At 47.5% G+C, this 23,792-nt stretch overlaps 1 protein-coding gene across 4 annotated transcripts in view; it reads right to left on the reverse strand.

Annotated features, from left to right (window-relative positions):
• SEPTIN11 (septin 11) overlaps positions 1–23,792 on the reverse strand; it is a 121,469-nt gene that overhangs the window by 59,207 nt on the left and 38,470 nt on the right. For all 4 annotated transcript variants that reach the window (XM_075544159.1, XM_075544163.1, XM_075544161.1 and 1 more), the window contains exon 2: positions 2,396–2,510. In XM_075544159.1, coding sequence (XP_075400274.1) covers positions 2,396–2,510 — 115 coding nt within the window. The remainder of the gene's footprint in view (positions 1–2,395; positions 2,511–23,792) is intronic.

Raw genomic sequence — 23,792 nt, forward strand, 5'->3', positions numbered from 1 at the left:
CCAATTCCCGGGGAGGAATGTTCCCTTCGGGGTGGAGGCCAGGGCAAACTAGCGGATGTGTTTCCAAGCTGATTTGGAGAAAGAGTTTGAGGAGGCCGGGATGGGAAATCAGACTAGGAATGGGCCTAGGCTTACGATTTAGCAAACTCTTCCATAGAAAAATCCACAAACTGCCAACAATTGCTATGCTAATGAAAAGCGGCCCTGTTCTTCATTGAGCATGTACCATTTAAGAAAAAAGAGACCACTCCTTTGTCCCATTCTGAAGTGCTAGCTGCCACTCGGAGGTTCCTGCTGAATTTTAAAAGGGAAATTCATGTAGAGAGAAAAAAATGCAGGGGAACTGGCTGCCTGGCCCTTGTTTCTCTTGGGTCATTCTCTGGCCCACAGCTTAAGACATAATTCCAGACACCAGGCTGGCCTCGCGGCTGCACCCGTGAAATGCCCAGTGCAACGGCTACTCTAAGGATAACCCTGAAGGAGTTTTTTTAATGAGGAAAATATCTGCCTCCTCCAGACACCCCCTCCCCCGCAACTAACAAGAGGTGGGTCTTACATGGAACACATGCTCTTCTAAACTGAGTTCCTCAACCTAAGCACACGATGCTCGGTGCCTTCCACCTCGCCGAGGACAAGGGTGCTCCACTTGGCTAGAGGCACAATTCCACTGGGTTTGTCTCAGAGTGAGAGCCTAGGAGTATATGCCCGGGGCAGTCACGCAACAAAACAGAGCAGGCAAACTCCTCCACTGTGCAGTGGTTTCTCATAAGTGATATGGACAGCAAAGAACAAGGTCATTTCGGTTCTGGGGACAGTTTTGCTTTAAACCTGTGGTCCTCCATCTTCCTAATACTGCTACCCCAACCATAAACTGTTTCCGTTGCTACTTTACAACTGTAATTTGATACTGTTATGAATCATAATGTAAAATCAGATATGGAGGATATGTGTTCATTGTTATAAATTGAACATAATTAAAGCATAGTGATTAATCAAAAGAATGTAATTATATATTGTGAAATATTGATTTCTAATGACAAATAAAAAATTTTGTCTTGAAGCATGGTGTAGCATGGGTAACAGTCTTCACACTGGGTACTCTATGTGGGCCTATCTGCATGTGGGTGGACCCTCCTGGAGGCAGATAGAGGAGCGGTGTCTTGATTCCCAAGACCATCAGAAATATGTGTTCTCCAATTATCTTATTCGACCCCCAAAGGGGTCACAACCCACAGGTTGAGAATCGCTGCTTTAAACAAACTATCTCATTGCTGTTGAGTCTATTCTGACTCCTAGGGACCCTCCAGGATGGGGCAGCACCACCCCGGGGAGGTTCTGAGACTGTACATCTTCCCGGGAGCAGAAAGCCTAGTCTTTCGCCCTCAAACAAACAGGAGACCGTTTCTTCTATTTTCATCTTTGTTTTCTCCCCGCCTTCTTCTCCACCCTCCTCCTCTTGGTGTAAAAAGAAAACCATCAAGGTCAGAAGTCTGGGGCAAAGTACAAGGGTAAAGGATGTGAATAAAACGAACTAAAGATGTAAGCAAATGGCACCTCTTTGTCGCCTTCCCCTCCCGCCCCCCCTTGTCTACCAGGAATAAACTAGAGTCAATTTTAGGTCTCAATTTAAGGACTGAAGGTGAATTCAACAATTCTGGCAGATAATTTATTTTAAATATAAAAAGGAGCTTCAAGTTGTTTTTGTCCTAAAAGGAGCGGCAGTAATTCGGGGCTTTCTACCCCGTTAACAGTTACAGTCTCAGAAACTCACAGGCAGTTCTACCTTGTCCGATAGAGTCACCATGAGTTGGCATCAACTCAATGGCAGTGAGTTTGGTTTTTTGGTTTTGCCCTAAAAGCAAGTTTTTAAACATTGTAGTTTTATTGATGTAGTTGTGGGTTTTACTTTAGATGGCATATTTTGAAAAGATAGTTTTTTGAAAAAGATTTTAATGTAAATTTCTATCATACCATCGTCAGAGACCCTAGAAACAAATTCTTAAAAAGGTCTTGAACAACCTTACTATGAACATCTCAGTTTTTACTTTCAACTTCCTATAGTTCAGACAGGATCTAAGGCCAAAGAGGGCTCTTTCTGTCCTCTCACATAGATGCCCCACCCCCAGAAAAGGCAATGGGGGCTTTCATAAAAACAGCATAAACTGATCGTTGCACTGACAAAAATTAAAATAATAATCGGAGGATCACCATAAGGTTTACAAAGCACTTATCCAAATAGACCCCTCGAGCTTTGCAACTGCCTAACACCTATCTGTAAAGCAGGGAAAGTTCCTGGCTACATGGATGGAGCTCAATCCCATCATCTCCTTGGAGTGTGCTCCTGGAACCACCACGCGGCCCTGTCCTTGCACAGCAGTCGCCATGGCTCACTTACCCACACAAAGGATGTTAAAGCAGAATCCTTGAGAAGTAGACTTGTTGACCAACTGGTCAGGGAGGCTGTCAAATCCAACATGGCCAGAAAGGGACAAGTTTCGAAGCTCTTCATTCTGGAATGTCAGAGGGGAATATTTGAGAATCCAAGCATTACGTCACATGCATATCAGACATTACTGCCCTTAACCCTCTCCTCCTTTTCTCATGGAATAAGAGAAATCCCCCCTGTCCCTACACTACACGAGGCACCGACAACTCCAAAGCCATGTTCTTTCACAAAGTCGCACACTGCTTCCCAAAGCAGATGATATAGATCCCAGGGGGACTCATTCCCCGTTACTAGTAAGGGTACAGGGAGGTTTTGAACTTCTAGAAGTGGCTGTACCTCCAAAAATGACTAGAGTCGGTTCCTTCAGTGACACGAAGGACTAGCCATCTTGACAGCTTTAATCACTTATGCAAAGCTTTCCATTTGCTTCCAACACACACCAAAGAGAACTGAATCCACTGGACTCTTCCTGCTACATAAGGAAGCTCTGAGAAGACCACCATGGAAGACAAATGCTCCTTGCACTTTTAGAAATGTTGGAACCACCATCGTACGATAACCCTAAAACTACTCAGCACACGATATGGTTCCTGAAGACCATGGAATAACGGATGCATTTGATTTACGGCACTGGTGAAAAATATTGAAAATATCATAGGATACCAGTTGTTGTGATGTGCCGTCTCATTGTTTCCAACCCATAGTGACCCTCCATACAATAATACACAACACTGTCGTGTCCTGTGCCATCCTCACAATTGTTCTTATGTTTGAGCCCATTGCTGCAGCCACTGTGTCCATCTGCCTCGCTGGGGACCTTCCCTTTTTGCCGCCCCTCCCTTTTACCAAGTATGATGTCGTTCTCCAGGGACTGGTCTCTCCTGAGTGGGACACCAGAAGACCTAACAAATCTGCTTGGAAGAAGTGCAGCCAGAGTCTTTCCAGGATGGAGAGACTTCAACTCGCGTACGTTGGCTATGTGATCAGAGAGACGAGACTGGTCCCTGGAGAAGGACATCGTGCTTGGTAAAGTGGAGGGTCAGTGAAAAAAGAGGAAGACCCTCATCGAGATGGAGTGACACAGTAGGCTGTAATAATGGGCTCAATTGTAACAATTTTGAGGATGAGGCAGGTCTGGGCAGTATCTCAATCAATTGTACGTAGTCATGACATGTCAGAACCAACTTGACTGCTCCTATCAACCACACTAACCACCACCACCACCACCACCATTAGTTACACAGTCCCTCCCAGCCCAGATCTAGCACCGTTTCTACACTCAATAAGTCTTCTCAATAAGTGACACATGAGTTTATAGAATGGCATTCATCTTCTGACCAGTTAAATGGCAGAAATATTTGATATAAGGTAACTACAATACATTGAAATGGTGGCAAGCATCCATTACAATGATTAGATGACTGATGTCCTTCTTATAAGCTGGTACTAAATGCTCCCAGCTTTGAATGTGTCCCTGGGCTGGTAGTACCAATCTGTGACTCTCATTCCCACATATAATTCCAGGGTGTGGCTTGCATTTCGAAAAACTAGATATTGAAAACCTTTCTGGTGACAAAACTCCTGGTGTTCTGGTTCTGTGGCCATGAACTTTATAGCCACACAACTGAATTTTGGTGACACAAGGGACCTCGGTGTTTCTTTGTTCTCCCTTTTTAAATTAAAAAAGCAGGGGTGGGGGAGGGAGGTTTTGCTTAGGATCCCTCAATGTTTTCACGAGATCAATTCTTTTAGATCCACGTGTCCAAATGTCTATGCTCACTCTATCTGCAGAGAAGTGTGACTGCATAAATATATTGATTTCAATAGGACGCTTTCTGGGCGACACCATTCCTTGCCAGCTCTAAAATTCTAATTCTGCAAAATCTGACCAAAAACGACCACACTCTTAGAACACCATGGTGGCAGCTGCTGGTTCGAGGTCAAGGGGGCAGAGAACAGATGCCTCGTCTATGAATAGTTTCCTTGAAATCTGCCAGCAGTGAATATGAGACTCCAAAGTAGGCACTTCTACTGGAACAGGATGGCATGGCTGACAGCTCGCTGAATGGCTTCCAGAACAGGTTCTAGTGGGCACAGTGCTGGTAACTGGCCAAGCCTCTCCCCTCCCAACAACACCCCCTCCCCATGCTGGTACCTCCCCCTTCCTCTTCAGATACCTCAAAGATTCTGACAGCAGGTATTTTTAGGGTGTTTACCACAACCACCAGGACTTGGGGGTGGAGGACTGAAATGAGTCCTGGGTTATATTTAGAACTCTTTCCATCACAGCTGCGCGGTGGCCATGGTGTATCAGACAGGAGAAGCCACCGCACCACCTCCATGCCTGATGTGTCCCTGGCTGGAACGCTCAGGGAGGCGAGGGAAAGGCAACCGGGCAAGGAAGGCCTGTCATCCGACGTTCCCCACCCACTCGCCACACAGTCCTTTGATTTCCAGGGCCAGGAAGTTATGCTCTAGATTCCGGATGGTTGGGGATTTTAGATCCCAGATATCCCTCCATGAGCCAAGCCTGGGAAGGAATCAGAGCTAGTAATTATAGCTCTCATCCCAGAACCCAGTGCTCAGCATCTCATATTCTCACTATTTCCAAAACACAAGAAACCACCCACACACCCACCAAGTATTTTTATACCCATTGAAAACCACATGCGAAATGAAGGGTTGGGTCTTGGAATTTCTGAAATGTGCAGTTATGTCTTTGGAGTCTGTCTTCTAGCTCGGTGATATGAAACATATAGATCTGACCATGCAATTATTTAAAAAGCATAATTCTCTGATCAGGACTAATGGTTCCCTGAGAGTCCTTGCCTACTGGGACACAATAAGGAAGGGGGAACTGGGAAACACTGCTAACTAAATGCAGGAAGCCATTCTGAGCGACTAACCCCGTGACTCATGGGCAACTGAATTGGATTCCTATAGCCTCTCTCGTTCTGGAGCACTTGTGAAACTAGATTTGCCTTAGCCATCACTTGCCAATGGTTCGGATCTCTCTTTGAGTGTAGAAGCCTGTTCTTGGGGGGGTCACATATATCCCTGGGTCATAACACTACCACACATCTGGAAAAGACTCCCTGAAGTTTATCTTCAAATGGTCTCCATTTCAATCATGTGGGCAGCTCTCTTGGGGTTGTCCTGCCTGTACCTCAAACTCATGTGCACAAAACTGAAATCAAAGCCCACTACCCTAAACCTGCTCCTTCTCCAGAAGTCCCCATTTCTGTTCAGTGGTGCTTGAAACCACCCTTCCTCACAGCAATTCCTACATCTTACCGATGCTCCAACCCCCTCTCAACCCCTCTAATTCCACAGCTTCCTGACTGGGCTCCCTGCCTTGCTCCCACTCTGCTCTAATCAGGGCTCTCTGCTTGGCCACCACAGGGTTCTCAGGGCTCAGAGGCCCTCAGTCTGAACGCCCTGGCTGCCATTTCAGACCTTCCATGGTCTGAACCCAAATCTCCACTGAATGTACCATTCAGCTACTCCCCCTCCCCCCCCCCATCTTAACAGCAACAGCAACTTACCTGCTGGTAAGATGCATTACTACTTCATGTTCCTGGGACAAACCTAGGCCTCACCCTCTATGTCCACCTCAGAGTTCACACTATTTCCTACATCTGGAAAGATCTGATATTCAATGTTTATATAGCCTCACTTTCAAGATTCATCTCAAATTTTTATCTGATGCTATCTGGGAAGAATTTCAGCAACATGCCCCATACTAATAAAAGAAATACTGATTGGATCAAGATAGCTCAAGTTATCTGGTATTCCGTAATCATGCTCAAACAACTAACATTTACTGCACACTTCCACTCTTCAAGGCAAATCCTACACATAAAGGAACTAATCCTGTTTCTCTTAGCAATTCTGTGAGGTAGCAGCTGTTATTACCAACCTCAGTTTACAGATCAGAACATGGAGAGAGGTTTAGTACCTTGGCCAAGTTCAAACCAGCTGTAAGTTGAGAAACTAAAAACTGAACCCAGGAAGTCATGTTGCTGCGTCCAGAGCCCACCTGCTTAGGTCATTTCTTTCTTGCTGTCTCCCGGGCATGGAATCAACTCCCAGGCAGCCCGTGACAATATAACAATTTCAACTTCTACAATAAACCCAATATGAGTCTTAAAATGCTACAGACTAGAATGCCAACATTATAACGTTCTGGAAAAGGCAAATACAAAACCAAGTATGTTGTATTGCTTATGGCATCAAGTCAGTTCCCACTAATTTCAACCATAGAACCCAATAGAACTGTCCCACACGGTGGCCTAGGCTGCCATCTTCATGGGAGCGGATAGATCAGCAGGCCTTTTCTCCTGGATTATTCCAACTGACAATCTTTCAGCTAGCTGTGGCTCTGGGGCAAACCAGCCAGACTGTGAAAGGATCGCTGTTTCCCTGAGGTTTGGGTAGAGGGAGATGGGGTGACGAGGGGGAGCACACGATACTGACCAATACTGTACAGATAGCACATGACACGAAGTCTTTATCAGAACCCGACAACAGACACCGTTAATAATCCGTATCGGTATTGGTTCATCAAAGTGACCAATGCCCGGCACCAAAGCAACCGTGAACAAAATAGCCAACTGTGGGCAGGAGGAGAAAGCTATATCTGAGTTCTCCGTACTCTTGCTCAATTATTCTGTAAACCTAAAACTGCTCTTAAACAAAAAGGAAAAACAGGTCTATTTAAAAGAGAAAATTCGATGTCGAAGTAGAAAGAAAAAAAAAATCCCTGAAGCTGTAAACCTTGACAACCACAGAGCTGGTGGTTGAGGATTGGAATTGGCAACACGGCTGAAAGCATATTTTCTCTGGCCTTGGCAATACCAAGGGCAGGCCTGGACTCTGCAAGCTGTGGCACATGAAGCCCATAATAGAAGGCAGCACAGATACTAAAAGGCTTAGTTCTGACCATTTTGGAAACAAAATGCCAGCAGGGAGCCACTAAATAAGTAACGAGAAGGCCTGAATGGATTCTGCCCTTGATAAGCTAATCTGTTCAGTAAGGGGCTGTCCTTACTTTCTATAGCCCAGGCCATCAGAAAACAACACTTTCCCAACTGGTTACTTTACTATCTCAGCTTTCTCTCTCTAGAACTGCTCTACTATGTGGATACAGTTGCTTATTTGTCCATTCAAAAAGTTCCACAGCAGAAAAGGCCAAGGCACCCAAAAGATGTTACTTTTGTTATTCATTGATAAACAGCACTCCGGCCCTTAGGAGGTTTACAATGTTTCCGTACAGACAGACCATACATCAATGTAACAGTACTAATGATAAAAGTGATAAATGCAGGAAGCATTAACTGGTAGCAGGGGCTCTGGGCTATTAGAGGGAAGAAGGACTTTTGACTAAGGACAGTCCAGAGACAGTTTTCTGAAAGGGTTGAACCCCCATACCCCCCCAGACCTACCAGGAAAAACCAAACAGACAGAAGCTTAGCTGGTGAAAGCCTTCCAGATGCCCATGCCCAGAGATGCTTTATTATGACTGTCCGCTCTGCAGTCAATACTCAGATCGCTCAGTGGCCCCGCAGACTTCATCTGTGCACTCATTACACAACAAATGATATAAGGAGGCGTAGCAACACCTACGCTCTGTGTGCTGCTTTAAAATGCACCCAGGTAAGTCGTGGTCCACGATTCCAGATGGGGCTTCAGCAGAAACAGGGCAGTGAATTACAAGGCTTGGGTTCACCAAGATTGGTTTGAATCCCAACTTTGCCTCCTACTTCAGTCCAGTCTTCCATTTGTCAAAGGAAAGTATTAGGTAGGGCTGTTGGGAGAAGATGAGGAAACGATGCATCTGTGACAGTGTGGAGCATTTAACAAAGGAGTCCTGATGGCATGATGGTTAAGCACTCGGCTGCTAACTGACAGGTCGGCTGTTTGAACCCATCTAGAGTCTCTGCCGCTGGGAGACCTGGCAGGAAGACGAGAACTCAGGAAAGCCTGCGGGGCAGTTACATTCTTTCACAGGAGAACCCCAACAACTCCAGGGCACCAAACAGCACCAGCAGCACTGCATAGGTCCTCAATAAACCAGGGTGTTCTTTCTCCAAAGTAGAAAGAGTCAAGTTTGACATGGGAAATGAACCAGAAGCTACTGTCATTGCTGCTATTCTTCCAAGTTTGCTGAGCTGTTGGGTATCAGAACCTTTTCATGCAGGAACCAATAAAGTCCAGCCATCCCTCATTTTATCAACATCGCTCAGTTCCAAAGATCAGGGCATTTGTGACAACCGGCAGTACAAGAACACTGAGGATGACCACATCAGCTTACAGAATGGAGGATGCTTACATTTGAGTCATTTCACATCAAATAATGTCACTGCATAATTGCTAAACGACTGAGAGTCACGGCCACCCAATGTGCCATGCACCCTGAACCATTCCAGTCAAGTGTTGCTTGAGTCACATCTCTGTGTTCACGTGGCCAGCAGATGTTGTTGCCAATAGGCAAAATGGTGGGAGAGGTTTGTTTTTTATTATTGTCGGAAACTCGAGGTGTCAGATAACAAGATAGGAGAAAAGTGAGCAGTGTCTGAAATCACTATGGGAGGAAAAAGGGAAAGAGACAGAGGAATGAGGAATCCATCACAGAGAAGCTCCACCATAAACAGGAAACTCATTTAAGAAGCTGGGGTGGGGGTGGGGGAACCATAGAATCACATTACTTCTTACAGAAAGCAGTGGGGTCAATAGTATCAACCTCCTCAAGGCTGGAAACCATTCTGGATTCCTTACCTTTACCTTTGCTTTTAATTTCAAAATCATTTTTTAAAAACCTCGCTGAGTCACTAAAATGAAAAAGCCAAATATTTCTAAGTGGATTCCATTCCCCATTCTCAACAGTGAAGCCATCCACGTAGCTTCTCTTCCCTTTGAAAACCGAAGTCCTGCAGTAGATGTGGTTTTAGGTAGCCTGTCACCTCTGATCCTTATCAGCAACCGGAAAGCAAGAGCACAGCAGGTTACCTAGGTGATGTGTGTTTTCATTTCAAAACACGTAGATTTTAATTTTTATTTTTGACCACAGATGTTATAATTTTTAAAATACATCCCCTATTAGATGTATGTTTTAATTTAAGAAAAAACTAATTTTGTGGGGTTCCCCACCCCCCACCCCCCGGAAAGCTAGAGATTTCTATTTATAGGAAATGGCGATCACATTATTCTCAAAGCCTCTGGATATGAATAATTTTAAATTATATTGATCCAAGCCACTTAATCCTCAGGCTTATGCTTCCTCATCTGTAAAATGAGGAGCTTTAACCAAATGACCTCTGAGCAAAGTCTCTGGTTTTACTGCCAATTCTACGGTTTCTGGTGTCTGGAAATCAGAGAGCCGGCATCGGGGACAACTTTTCTGTGTTTTCTCTGACCAGATCAAAACTGACTACATTTGTAAGGGATGCTGCGAAGAAGCTTCCACAGGGAACCCTGGAGAACTTTGACCTAACAGACCCCCGATGTTTGCCCAGCTTCTCATTTTTACTCCCAGAATGAAAAATGATGGCTACATTTTTATCTGCTCCCACTCTACAAATGTCTGCTGAAAGAAATATCTATTTAGTTATATCTGCAACATTCCACAAGATGTTGGTGGGGGGGGGGGGGGGCAAATGATTCCATATCTCCAAAACAAACCTACGAAATAACGCCTCCATTTCAGTTAGCCCATCTTCAAGAAGCAACTGGGTATGCATGTTTTCCTTCACCCAACAAACACTTAGGATGCACCAAGCACTGTGCTAAACACTCAGAATATGATGTGAGAAACCAGAACACCCCTAGCTCTGGTGCCCAGAGATGTGTATCAAATAGTCACAATGTGTCATCATTCGGGCGCCATCCAACGTACAGGATGCTATACAAGTCGCCTAATCAATCGTTCTGTTAGCAATGAACCAGCCTGGAGTAGATTAGGGGAGGGGCTCCGTGATGATGTTGGGTAACCGTCAGCCTGCTAACCGCAAAGCCAGGGGTTGCAACCCCCAGCCACTCTGTGGGAGAAAGATGAGGCGATCTGTTCCTATAAAGATTTACAGTCTTGGAAACGTGACCGTATGGCTGAGCCAGGATCAACTCAAAGGCTTGTGGGTTCAAACATGCACATGCACCGTTAGATGTTCATTTAGTAGATCGCTCCTAGGGACAGTTGATGTGCAGGTTTTAAGTATTCAGAAGAAAGCCAAAAGGTCTTTCTCAGCTGCGCTGCCTGATGGAATGAGGGAGAAGTGATTAAGACTCGAGTCTTAAGTAAATGTCTAACTCTCTGGTGTTAAATGGAGCTATGATGGGGCAGGGGGACTTAGATGGCAGAATTCCTTTGCTCTATATGGCTTTTCCCCATAAAGAAGTTGTCCATTTGGGCAAAGAGATGGGGCACTTACCTTCCTCATCTTAGGACACGGATGTTTCGAGGTCCTGGTTGTGTGGTGCTTATACATTGGGCTGTGACCCGCAAGGTCAGCAGGTAGAAACCAACAGCAGCTTCAGGGGAGAAAGTCACAGAAGCACTTCTACCCTTGTCCTGGGGGGCTGCTAGGCTACAGGGGCTCAACAGCAGTGCACGTGGTCGTTGTTGGTTTTATTTGTGTAGATCCATCGTGCAGATGTCACCAAGCCAAGGAGAGACACCTCTCCCCAGCCAACCTCCCTCCCAAACACAAGCTTGCTGCTTCTCACTCAAAATCCTCGACTGTTTTCTGAAAAGATTCTGCCCCACAATTGCCAGTGAAGTTTTAGCCAAGTGAGCTGACACATAGTTTTTGTAAATATGTTCACTTAACAATTACTTTCTCAATTGTGTCCAATTGGTTTCCTATTGCCTAGTACAGAAAGAAAGCTTGGTGGGATGATAGGAAACGCCCTTTGTTCCCATGCAAAAAGGAAAACACTGGAATGCAAACCCAAACCACAACTATGAAGCCTGCACCAGGGCTGCTTGCAAGGCTCAGCATTGCTGGGGAGATTTTCACAGTCTAAAATGTCCGGAGCATCTCATTACCAATGGGGATCACATTCTTGCAGGATGACTTGGACAGTGTTTGCTACTCTGCTTCTCATCTATACCATGAAATTCCAAGATCTGTGCCAAGAAAGCCCCTAAGGATGTCTCGAGCAAGCAGCAGGGCAGAGGGGGCCAGGAAGAAGAGAACAGACCGGAGAGAAACCATATGGGAAGAAGAATGAGCGGGAGGGAGGCACAGTCAGGCTGCAAACCAGCAGCCACTCCACAGTCAAAAGATGAAGCTTTCTACTGCCACAACTAATCACAGAAACCCACAGGGCCAGAGGGAGGGGGCTGAGGTGGGGGAGAAAGGGCCACAGGGAGAACCCTGGCAGACCCCTGGTGGGCCTATAGGACAGGGTAGAACAGCCCGGGTGGGTTTCTGAAGCCTCATCTTTCTCACTCGGAGTAGCTGGTGGGTTTGAACTGGGATCTTTTGGTTAGCAGCCTAATGTACAGTCCACTATGCCACTGGGGCAAAACAGATGGAGATGGTACAAACTCCAAGGTGAACAGAGCCCCAACTGCTCCATTACAAACTTAGTAAAACAAACTTTTACCTTTCCCCTCACCCCGCAAAAAGCAAACAAACAAAAAACCCCAAAAAGCAAAGAACCACCCACATAAGGCAATCCCAAAACTGTAAAAAGTGGGAACACTTTTCTTACAGACAGAATGGTTTTTTTTCTAAGCCAGTGTAAACTCTGAGAGGTCCAATCTAACCAACATGCCAAGGATTAATAACGACAACAAAACGGACATTTTCCTAAGTTTCCGAAGGCATAGTCTTTGTATTTGAGGCAAAGTGATTCATGCGCCTGACAGCCTAACGCTACAAAACTGCTGATTCGCAGAGAGCCCAATGCTGGGGAACAGACAGAGGTCTGCAAGGGCATTCCAGCGACGCACTCAAATCCTGCCGCTCAGAGCAAAGTGGGGGCAGGGCGGACGCAATGTGACAAAGAGGCAAAAGTATTTAGAAAGGCCTGGTCTGATCAGAAACAGATGCGCCGCCGGCTGTTCTCACACCCGTCAGCATCCGAGCAAGGAAGAGCCGGCCTGTGCAGTGTGCCGAGCCACCTAAGAAAGCTAATGAGAAAAATATGGGCTAGGGGAGGCCTAAGAAATTGTTTCAAACCCTCCCACTTACCGGTGGGATTCCAGATGTGCCGGTTCTGCAGAACCCTATCACCTCCCTTACAATGGGGAAAGCCACCAATTGCCTCACAGTTCCGCCCTTGGGCCATTTTGGTTCCTTCTGCCCTGCCTGGAAAGTCCCTGGATGAAGCAAATGGTCTGCACTTGGCTACTAATGGAAAGGCACCACAGAAGAAAGGCCTGGCCATCTGCTCAGGCAATGGTGACAGCCAGAAGCCCTCTGGAGTTCTCCGGAGGTAGAAGGGACTCAGGGCTATGCCGTCAACGTGTGATGTATCTTTCTGACACGTTTCCCCCCCCAAAACAGAGTGACTCTCTTATGATCCAGTTTACATTTGTTCTGCTTGTTAGTATTTTCTGCTTGTTCGCCAATTGAGGTTTTTCTGTTCGACTTCGTTGTTGTTGTTAGTTGGTTTTTGTCTGTACATGAAATCCAGAGAGGTAAATCTACAGAGACAGTAACTGGATTCATGGTTCCTTGGGGCAGGGGTGGGGGTGGGGGGTGGGGAACAGGGAGTGCAGGGGAAGTTGGAGGGAGATGGGGAATTGCTGACGAGAAGCCCAAGAACAAAGAAAATGTTCTGACACTGATTGTGGAGATGATCGTACAGCTCTGCCTGATGTGGTGGAACTGGATGTGAATGATATGCCAATAAAACTGTGAACGCGAATTAAGGGGCCCGAATCCACTTAGAGGCCCCGACCCGATATGTTTGTTGTACACCGGGTTCTGCTCCTTGCTGCCAACACCACTTTCTCGGTGCTTCCTAGCTGAGAAATACTGTGGCATAGGTCACATATTTCTGTTTACCGAATGCATTAATCAGCAAATAATGAACGATGGACAGGCCACTTCCTTCCCTATGGCCCCAATTCTATCACCGGATAGAAATGAGACACTTCCTTTCAGAAGATGCCATCTGTTTCTGTCCCTCCCTGAAAAGGCAGGGGACTTCCAGTCTCTGAGAAGAAGGAAAAGCCCGTCTCCTTTGAGTCCCCTCAGCACAGCCGGCTGCTTGGCTCGGCTGACTGGGAGCACCTCTGGGCACAGCGCCCTGTTTCAGATATTTGGAAATGGAAGGCACTGTCATCAAAATGACCAAAGCTGTGGTAAAGGCGCTCTTAGAAAATAAACACCAAATGAACATTTGGCATCACTCTGCAAATATTGCTACACAATCCTGGCCCAGATTCTCCAACCTAAGACTTCCACTTCATCCGAATCCCAGCCTTGGGGACCATCAGGATGAAACACTGGTTGGCTCCAGAACTCGGGAGTGTGCACTCACGTCCAATCACCATGTCATCTATTACCACGGACTTCGTGGCATGAAACCGCACCCGCTTGTTAGCGCTCTGTTCTGTGGGTCGAATGTCTGAGCGGACTGGTGGCCAGATTCTCTGCTCGGGGTGTTGGAATTTGACATTGAAGCGTGGGCCAGTGTGCAGGCTGAACTCTCCCAGCTAGAGTGGCGGGGGCTGGGAATCCACTTGGAAGGTGCTTCAGGTAGTTGGGGGCCTTCAGTTCCCTGCAATGGTTCAAAGGGCATGATGTCCCGACATCATGTCCAAAGGATGTGAGACGAACAAGGGGGTTACTTTGAGGACTAAAGGTACAGCGACCCACGCCATCGTATTTTCAATCACCTCATATGCACATGAACGCTGGACATCGAATAAGGAAGACTGATGAAGAATCGATGCATGTGAATTACGGGGCTGGCGAAGAGTATTAAAAGTACGGTGGACTGATACAAGAACTCTGTCTTGAAAGGACAGCGTGTTCCTTAGAAGCAAGGTTGGCATCACTTCATCTGACAGACTTTGGACATGCTGTCAGCACACCATGCTTGGTGGAGTCAAGGGCATCAAAAAAGAGGAAGGCCTTTGACAAGATGGATAGACAGAGTCGCTGCAACAAGGGGTCCAAACATAAGAACAGTTGTGAGGATGGTGCAGGCCCGGGCAGTTCTGCTGTACACGGGGTCAGTATGAGTCGGAACCGGCTTGATGGCACCTCACCACCACAAGATGCTGCCCTTCCTACTGCTGTAATGATTTACAGTCTTGGAAATCCACAGGGGCAGTTCTACCGTATCCTGTAAGGTCACCGTGAGTCAAACTCAACTCAATGGCAGTGAGTTTTTGAGTGTTTCCAAACCACCAGCTAAAGATACAGCGGTTTATGACCGTAAGACCCCAAACTCAGCTCACTGCCAGCCAGTTGATCCCAACTCATGGCAACACTATCGGACAGAGTGGATCTGCCCCTTTGGGTTTCTGAGATTTTAAAGCTTTACAGAAGTAGACAGCCTCAACTTTAACTTGTGAGAGGGGGCTGGTGGGTTGGCCGTGGGGTCGGCAGCTCAATGTCATACGTAAATGTTGCTGCCTTGGAAATCCCCTGGGGCAATCCTACCCTGTCCTAGAGGGTCGCTAAGGGTCGATATGAGTCAGAATCAACTTGAAGGCACATAGCACCCACCATTATTCTTAATAACAAGGATTCCTAAGGAACTGAGATGTCTTCTAAGGGAGATAAATCATCCAGATGACAAAGAAGACAACTGCCCACTGTTTGATGATAAACTATAATACAAAATCGAGCCAGAGGTTAGATCAACAAAGGCCAAGGCAAAGAAGTACAGTTTTCTTTACAAACTCACTGCCATTGAATGGCTAAGGATTCAGAGCAACCCTATAGGGCCCTTAGGGGAGGCCACATCTGATCTGGGTCCTGATACAGTGAGAGCAGCTGTGGACAGTTGCAAAGGAGAAGTGAAGAGTGGAGAAGGGAAAGAAGTACCATGTGTCAAGGAAGACAGCAGGGAAAGCAACAGGCCGCCCCCAGGGTATCCAGACCAATGAACCAGAAGAAAGGACAGCATCATTAAGAGTGGAGTTGATAAGTTCTTGAAAATTAGTGTAAATTTGTTTTCTGGAAATATTCCTTAAAAAGAAGTGCTGCCTGTGTGATTACGAGGTGTCGAAGGGATCAGGCATCAGAAGACCCAAAATAAACAAATCAATGTCAGTGAGGGTGGTGGTGGAAATGGAGACCCAAAGCCCATCTACAGACAATTGGACATCCCCTCACAGAAGGGTCACGAAGAAGGGATGAGCCAGTCAGGGTGCAGTGTAGCACCAGAAAAACACACAACTTTCCTCGAGTTTTTTAATGCTTCCTCCCTTGTCGCTATCATGGCAGCAGTTCTACCTTACAAATCCGGCTAGACCAGAGTATGTGCACTGGTACAGATAAGCGCTCTCTACACACAGCATCCAGGACAGATAAGCTTGTCAGGAACAATAATAGGAGCAGTGATACCATGAGGGTCAGGGACGGGTGGGGGAGAAAGGGAGAACCAATCACAATGATCGACGTTTTAACCCGCACCCCAGTGACAAACAACAGAAACATAGGTGAAAGAAGACCGCAGACGGAGTAAGATACGAAGATAATAATAATTTATAATTTATCAGGAGCTCACGAGGGTGGGAGGCTGGAGGACGGGGAGGGAGGGGAGAGGGAAGGAGGAGCTGATACCAAGTGCTCCAGTAGAAAATGTTTTGAAAATGATGATGGCAACCTATGTACAAATGTGCCTGATACAATGGATGTACGGATTGTTCAAAGAGCTGTAAGAGCCCCCATTAAAATGATCTATTAAAATAAAAAAGAGAGAGAGACGTGTCATGAAAACACTGCTGTCCCGACCCTCGTATAAGCAAAGTGTAATTCAACCCTTACAGGCCCAGGATCTGACACTGGGCATTTCGGGGTGGGAGCAGCCAGGTCATGAAAGGCCTGGCTGTGCCTTTCTGAACATACCTTCCAAGCAGACCAGCAGGCAGAGGGCCCAGGGATAGAGAATTGCCTTGAAGTCATGGCTTTCTTCCACCCAGATTACTAGCCCGGGCAGCCCTCCAAGTGGTAAACTATTGGGTACAAACCTCTCTCAGAGCATTAATAAAAAAAATTTTTTTTTAAGTATCTTGCAGATAACCTAATAGGTTGTCTCCATTCGTTATGGCAGCTATGTCTGCAGATTTCCGATCTAGCTACAGCTCTAGTCTTCCCTCCTTGCTCTGGTCTTTTCAAGAAGCACCCTAAGAATGCTCCCACTGGCCGAGCAGGCAATTTTCCACCTTACGGAAAGCGAGCTGCACCCATACATACTGGTGTGCTGGGGGAAGCAGACCGGACGGGCTACATTACAATTTTCCTCTTCTCTCAAAGTTTCCTGTTGATGGACGATGGGAGATGCTGCCTTTCTTGTCTAGGTCAGCGAATGTAAAACAAACCTTCTTTCACATGCTACGGGCACAAAAGAATGTCCCCACGGTGCCCTCCACCCCCTTCCATTGTCCACTAAAAATGTCTCTTAAAGAGACATTTTCATGATCACTATGACCATAGGGAAGTTTGATGCCACCCAACCCCTTCTGAACTCCCAATCCACTCTCAAAAACTGATGGCCCATCAGGTGCCACAGCGGGACTTACATTTCCACACACGGTGTGACCTCAGGACACAGAGGGGCTGGGTAAGCCACTAGGACCTCTCAGTAGAGCGGGGCTGTGGCTGTACCTCATTGCTCCCAGATTCAGGGTAACGGGGCATGTGGGTGGGAACATGTTTCTGACCGTCTCTGATAGCATCATTACAGGGCAGCATCAAGCTGAAATCAAAACATGAAAGATTATAGCTTGGTGGAAGCTCCTTTCCGTAATTCATACATTCTGCAGAAAGGGGAAACTCCAAAGTTCAATGAAACCCAGGCGGAAAGAAAGACTGGAATTAGCGAGGAGCTTAGGCACTGAGCCAGGGAACTGCCATTCAACTCCTCCAAAGTCTAATAGTTCATTAGAATAATTATTATACCCTGGGTGAAAATAAAAGGCAAGGAAGAGAAACTAGATGATAATTATCCTGGCAAAAACAAGAAGAGCTACTTTGGCCACTTGGCCTTGAGAAGGTTCCAAGCCTCAAACCCCTCCCCGCAGAGCGGGGCAGACGGTGCACCCTCCTCCTGTAAATCATGGCTGCACAAGAGTAAAACCCGTTTGACCACAATTGCACCAACTGTACCCACTAGGTTGGTTATTACCCCAAGAGTGGGTTGAGCGCGATGTGGCAGCTGTAACCACCAGTGTAGGAAACCAAGCCTTGGCAGCTGCCCCCAAGATTCCTTCTGAGTCCAACATCCAACCAACTCTTCCACCCAGTTCTTAATAATTCAGAGGGGAGCGTGCCAGCCACAAGTCATCTTGCTGTTCCTATGCGTGCCTGCCTGTGAGAGAGGGTGCATGCGTGCGTGCGCACACACAGAAGAGTAGTTGCAAAAACAAGCAGAGGAAGTAACGAGGCGTCAGACCAGTCCCCATGGGCAGTAAAGCAGACAGAGTATCTGCAGCAGTAAACGTACCTGATGGTCCATTTCATATTCTCAGCGCAGAATGAAAAAAAAATGGAGGGGCATCTTTTACCAGTATCAGCTCAAATATGTCTGCAGCAGCTCCAGAATGAAGGTCCGAGTGCACCAACGAAGAGGAGGAAATGAGGAAATGGACTTCTCCCTCTCTCCCTCTCTCTAACACAGAAACTAAACAAAACCAAACTCACTGCCAGTCAGCTTATTCTGACTCAAAGAGACCCTATGGGACAGGGTAGAGTGGCCCCTCTGGGTTCCTAAGACTGTGACTCTATAGGATTTCATCTTGCTTGGATCCATAATCAATGCTCATGGAAACCGCAGTCAAGAGATCAAAGGACACAATGCATTGGGCCAATCTTCTGTACAAGACCATTTTTTTCCTTTTAAATCATTTTATTGGGGACTCTTACAGCTCTTATCACAATCCATCCATCCATCCATCCATCCGAGTCAAGCACATTTGTTCATATGTTGTTGTCATCATTTTCAAAACATTTTCTTTCTACTTGAGACCTTGGTATCAGCTCATTTCCCCCCTCCTTCAAGATCCTCGGTAATTTATAAATTATTTTTTCATGTCTCACACCGACTGCTGTCTCGCTTCACCCATTTTTCTGTTGTCCATCCTCCTGGGTGGAGGGGGTGGGGAGTTATATGTCTATAATTGTGATTGGTTTCCCCATTCTCCTCCCACTTTCCCCTTCCCTTTCTGGTATCACTACTCTCATTATTGGTCTGGAAGGGGTTTATCTGTCCTGGATTCCCTGTGTTTCATGTTTCCAGCTCTTGTCTGTACCCACTGTACAAGACCGCTTAAAAGTGTTGCTGAGCAAAGATGTCACTTTGAGGACTAAGGCGCAGCTGACCCAAGCCAAGGTATTTTCAACTGCCTCATATACTTACTAAAGTTGTACATTGAATAAGGAAGACCAAAGGAAAAAGAAAATCAATGCACTTGACCTATGGTATTGGCAAAGCATATTAAAAATACCACGGGCTACCAACAGGACAAATAAATCTGTCTTGGAGGATGTACAGCCAGAATGCTCCTTAGAGACAAGGATGGTGTACCTTTTTCTCATGTCCTCTGGACATGCTCTCATGAGAGATCAAGGAGTCAAGAAGAAAGAAAAGGTTTTGAAACTGTGTGGCAGCAATTGTACAATACTGCTTGATGTGATTGAACTGTGGAATGTTAGGATATCTGTAAGAGCTCCCAATTAAAAAGAAAGAGAGAGAGAGATCGGTCCCTGGAGAAGGACATGATGCTTGGCAAAGTAGAGAGACAGCAGGTAAGAGAAAAACCCTTGGCGAGATGGATGGAAAGAGAGGCTGCAACCACGGCCTCAGACGGGGAACAGGATCAGGCAGCGTGTCGCTCCATTGTACACAAGGTAGCTGTGAGTTTGAACCGACTTGTCGACACCTAACAAAGAAAGCAACAACTCTTTATGGGTGTGGAAGGCCTGTCTTTTTCCCTTGGAGTGGCCTGGGGTTTCGAACTGCTGACCTTCATTGAGGTCAGCCGCCCACCACGTCGCCACTAGGTCACCAGGGCTCATTAAACTAAACAAATGGTTCTGATTGTGTCAGAGGCCCTGGGTGTTACAAGTGGCTCAGTGATCCAGCTGTGAGCCCAAAAGGTAGACACGGGAGCTCACTCCTCGGTATCGGTAGCACCTAAGAGGAACGCCCTGGTGACCTGCACACTCCTACTCTGTCAAATATGAGCTGCAATCCATTTGATGGCAACTGGGGTCAGTCCTTTCCCCGCAATCCCTCAACCGAAGAGCAATAACTGACCGTGTATGTAAAGACCCAAGCTAGGCGCTATAACAAAAATGAACAAGACCGCAATGCCACTGCAACCACTTTAACCTTGGTTAACCTGTAAGAGTCTGAACACTACTCTCCTCCGACTCCAACCATCCCATTACCGTACCGGGCACTTTTGTGCCAGGCACCACACCTGCCCCTGTCTAAGATCTTCCCAGGCCATCCAGTAAAATGGATGGCTGGGTAATGCAGATGGGTAACCGTTCAACTACTAGCCAAAAGGTAGGCGGTTTCAACCTGCCCTCAGGCACCTTGAATGAAGGGCCTGGAGATCTGCTTTGAAAAGGTCAGAGCCTGGAAAACTCCCTGGAGCAGTTCTGGGGTGGCCCAGGGTGGCCAGGAGTCAGAAACGACTCAGCAGCAGCCAACAATACCAACCCAGTGGGGCAGATAGACTCCCAAACTCACCGCGATTGTGCGGATGCTGACCCATAGCGACCCTCTGGGACAGCATAAACTTCCCCTGTAGGTTTGAGACGGTCACTCTACGGGAGCAGAAAGTGTCATCTTTCTCAGGTGGAGTGGCTAGTGGTTTCAAACGGACTTTTTTTAGTCAATCATTTTATTGGGGCTCATACAACTCTTATCACAATCCATGCATGCATCAATTGAGTGAAGCACCCTTATACATTCGTTGCCCTCATCATTTTCAAATTTCGCCTTCCACTTGGGTTCCTGGAATCAGCTCATTTTCCTTCAAACTGCTGACTTTGTGGTTAGCAACACAACATGTAACCCACTGTGTGGAACAGTGTTGGCCCCATTTTACATGTCCTCAGTTAAATGGAGAAAGTAGTGTGCAAACCCATTTTGCCAGATTCCAAGTCCATACTTGTTTCTACCCAGACCCTAAACTGGACAACCGATGCTTAAAAGCATGTCCATCTGTGCAGTGGGAATGCCGCTGCTCTCCATTCTTCCAGCCAAATCCACTCAAGCTTAACCATTCGCGCAGAATGCTCTGGTCTTTGGTTTGCCTTCTCTGGTTCCTGGGATTGCCGGTGGTTAAGCAATCGGCTGCTAACCAAAACCTCCACAGGCGAAAGTGGAGAGTCGGCTTCTGTAACAGTTACAGCTGTGGAAACTCTAGGGAGGCATTTCTACTCTGTCCTAGAGAGGCCTGTGAGCTAGAATCCACTTCTCAGTGGTGGGCTTGGTTTTTCTTGTTCCTCAAAGGAGCTACCACTGCTTTCTACTTAGCAGTGTCTGGGCGGAGCCCTGGCAGTTCTCTGGTTACACTTGGAGCTGCTAACTGCTCTCTCCTCAGGAGAAAGACAGGCCTTTCTGCACCCGCAAAGGGAAACACGTGGGGCCAGTTCGATGCCATCCTAACTAATGAGTCAGCATAGGCTCAATGGCAGTTTGGTTTTGTTCTAGGTGGTGCAAGCAGTTAAATGCGCTAGTATTACGGTTGATGGTTTGAATCCACCCAAAGGCACTTTGAAAAACGGCTGAGTGCCGCTCTACTCCGCACTAGATGGCATCACTCAACTCACTGACCACTGGTGGTGGTTGTTGTCACCGCTGTTTTCCAGGCGCCTGCCACACTGGGACCTTCTGTCACATTCTACACCCAGTACAAGTTACGTTTTCCATCTGTCAGGTCCTCTGAAGACTGGAGGTGTCGTGAGTTCAGGCCCTGCTTACTCATCTTGCTTTGAACTTCACTTCACACAGCGTCACCGGTGGCCAGAACTGGGCGATTAGGCTGAAATGAATGCTGAGGACGCCATTCTCAGCATGAGCACCAGGGACCTGCCTTCCTTTCCTGAAGGCTGCCAGTGGGCAGGTCAAAGGAGAGCGCCCACAGCAGGGTGAGCTGCCTGGCTATGTGTGAAGAGGAGGGAAGACTTAGCAGGGGCCTTGACAAACAGGAAATGAAAGAAACCACAATTCTGGCCCTGTGTTTGGATGGTCCCTTCTTCACACTGAGAAGTAACCAACTGGGTGGGAGAGGTGGGAGGCATGGCAGTTGGGGGTCTGACATCACACGGCAGCTGCCTGCAGAAACTGTATCACCTTCCCGATCCAACCACTGTGATTTCTAGGGTTTTCATTGGCTGATCTTCAGAACTCACTAGGACTGTCCTCCTAACTTTAGAAATTCCACACCAGACCAACACACTGTCCTCCAAAGACAAACCAGTGACAGATAGGTAAGACATCCATTGGCCCAGAATCGAACCCGGGTCTCCCACATGGAAGGCAGGAAATCTACCAGCAGTGCCTCCAAAGCAGTGGTTCTCAACCTTCCTAATGCGGTGGCCCTTTAATACAGTTCTTCATGTGGTGGTGGCCCCCAACCATGAAGTTATTTTCCTTGCTACTTCCTATCTGTCATCTTGCTACGGTTATGAATCGGGCGACCCCTGTGAAAGGGTCCTTTGAGCCCCCCCCCAAAAGGGTCGCGACCCACAGGTTGAGAACCACTGCTCTAAAGTTAATGTTTATAAAGCTCTTATTAGACGAGGGAGCTTCAAAAAAATTCGTGGGGAAAACCGGAAGTAGGAGGTAAAGTAATGATTCCATGAACTTTTTTTTGGAAGCCCCTTCGAATCCATGCCAGGCGGCGCCACCCTCGGTGTTTGCCGTGGATCTCATTCATCTGTCACAAGCACCCTGGAAGACACGTACCACTACTGCTCCCGCCGTGGAGAGGAAGCCATTGAAGGAGAAGTGATAGGGTTGCCCCGTTATGCCTGCCGCACGCAGGCGGGATGGCTCCGGAGGCCCGGGCACCGCGTCGGGAAGCCGGGGAGTCTGAGGAAGCTACTTCCGAACCAGAGTGTTGTGAGCGTTAGGCACCCGGGGACCTAGCCCCGCACTGGGGGCAGGTCACCACAGGACGCATCATCGTCCAGGGTAGCCTACCGTGAGGCGCCCTGGTGGCACACTGGTGACGTGCTCGGCTGCCGTGAGGTTGGCAGCCAAGAAGACCCTCAGGGCAGTTCCACTGGCAGTCACATGAGGTTGCTTTGAGTCAGAGCCACGTCAAGGGCACCTCGAAGGAGCCCTGGTGGCACAGCAGTTAAGTGCTCGTCTGCTAACGGGAACACGCTGCAGGGGCAGTGAATCACTTAACGTCGCTCTTCAAGCCGAAGTCTCTAATTCCCACCCAAAGCACCATGCCCTGCATGGGTCTGGCGAGAAGGTGAGGGGCGCTATTGAGGGGATTCATCCACTAAGATTCCCAAGCCTGCTGTCCTGAGGAGGAGAAAAGTTGCCCTCCGAAAAGCAGAAGGAGGGATCTCATTACCAGCCAGAGGCAGGCAGGAGGAGAGCATGTCCTGTGGACCGAGTTCCCTGCAGTGCACTGCCTGGACCCAGGAGGACAGCTACAGCATGGGAGCAGCAGCAACAGAAGCGGCAGCCAGAGCCCGAGGCAGACTGATGGACTTCCCAACCCACGGAGCATGTGAAGATAGATGAGCAAGCGTGGGCAGGATGCTGGCGTGTGGAGTGGGCTGCCTCTGGGCACTTGATGGGGAAGTCGGTCTTGCTGACTTACAGAAGTGGCGCTGAGTGCCTTTGGGCTGAGGCTTTACTGGAGTGAGGCACCTTTGGACACAATTCAGGGAGCTAGGTTTGCTGACCCCCAGAACTTGAGCTTTCTGGCTGCGGTGTACAGTAGAGTGGCTATGCCTCTTTGGGCATTTATTAGCAGACCTGAAACCTCGTCACATGTCCTGGTAAACAAGCACCCTGAGCATCTCCCTGGTATCCCATCTTGTTAACTGCCTTAATGAACTCTTTCATCATGAATTTTGTCTGTGAGTTCTGTGTAGCCATCGCAATAGAGAGTGCTTTGGAGCGGTGGTGTACTGATAAAGCACTGGGCTGGGTGGCCCACCACCCTAGAACTGGGAGG

The sequence above is a fragment of the Tenrec ecaudatus genome, chromosome 3 (assembly GCF_050624435.1).
Source record: "Tenrec ecaudatus isolate mTenEca1 chromosome 3, mTenEca1.hap1, whole genome shotgun sequence".
NCBI classification, from domain to species: Eukaryota; Metazoa; Chordata; class Mammalia; order Afrosoricida; family Tenrecidae; genus Tenrec; species Tenrec ecaudatus.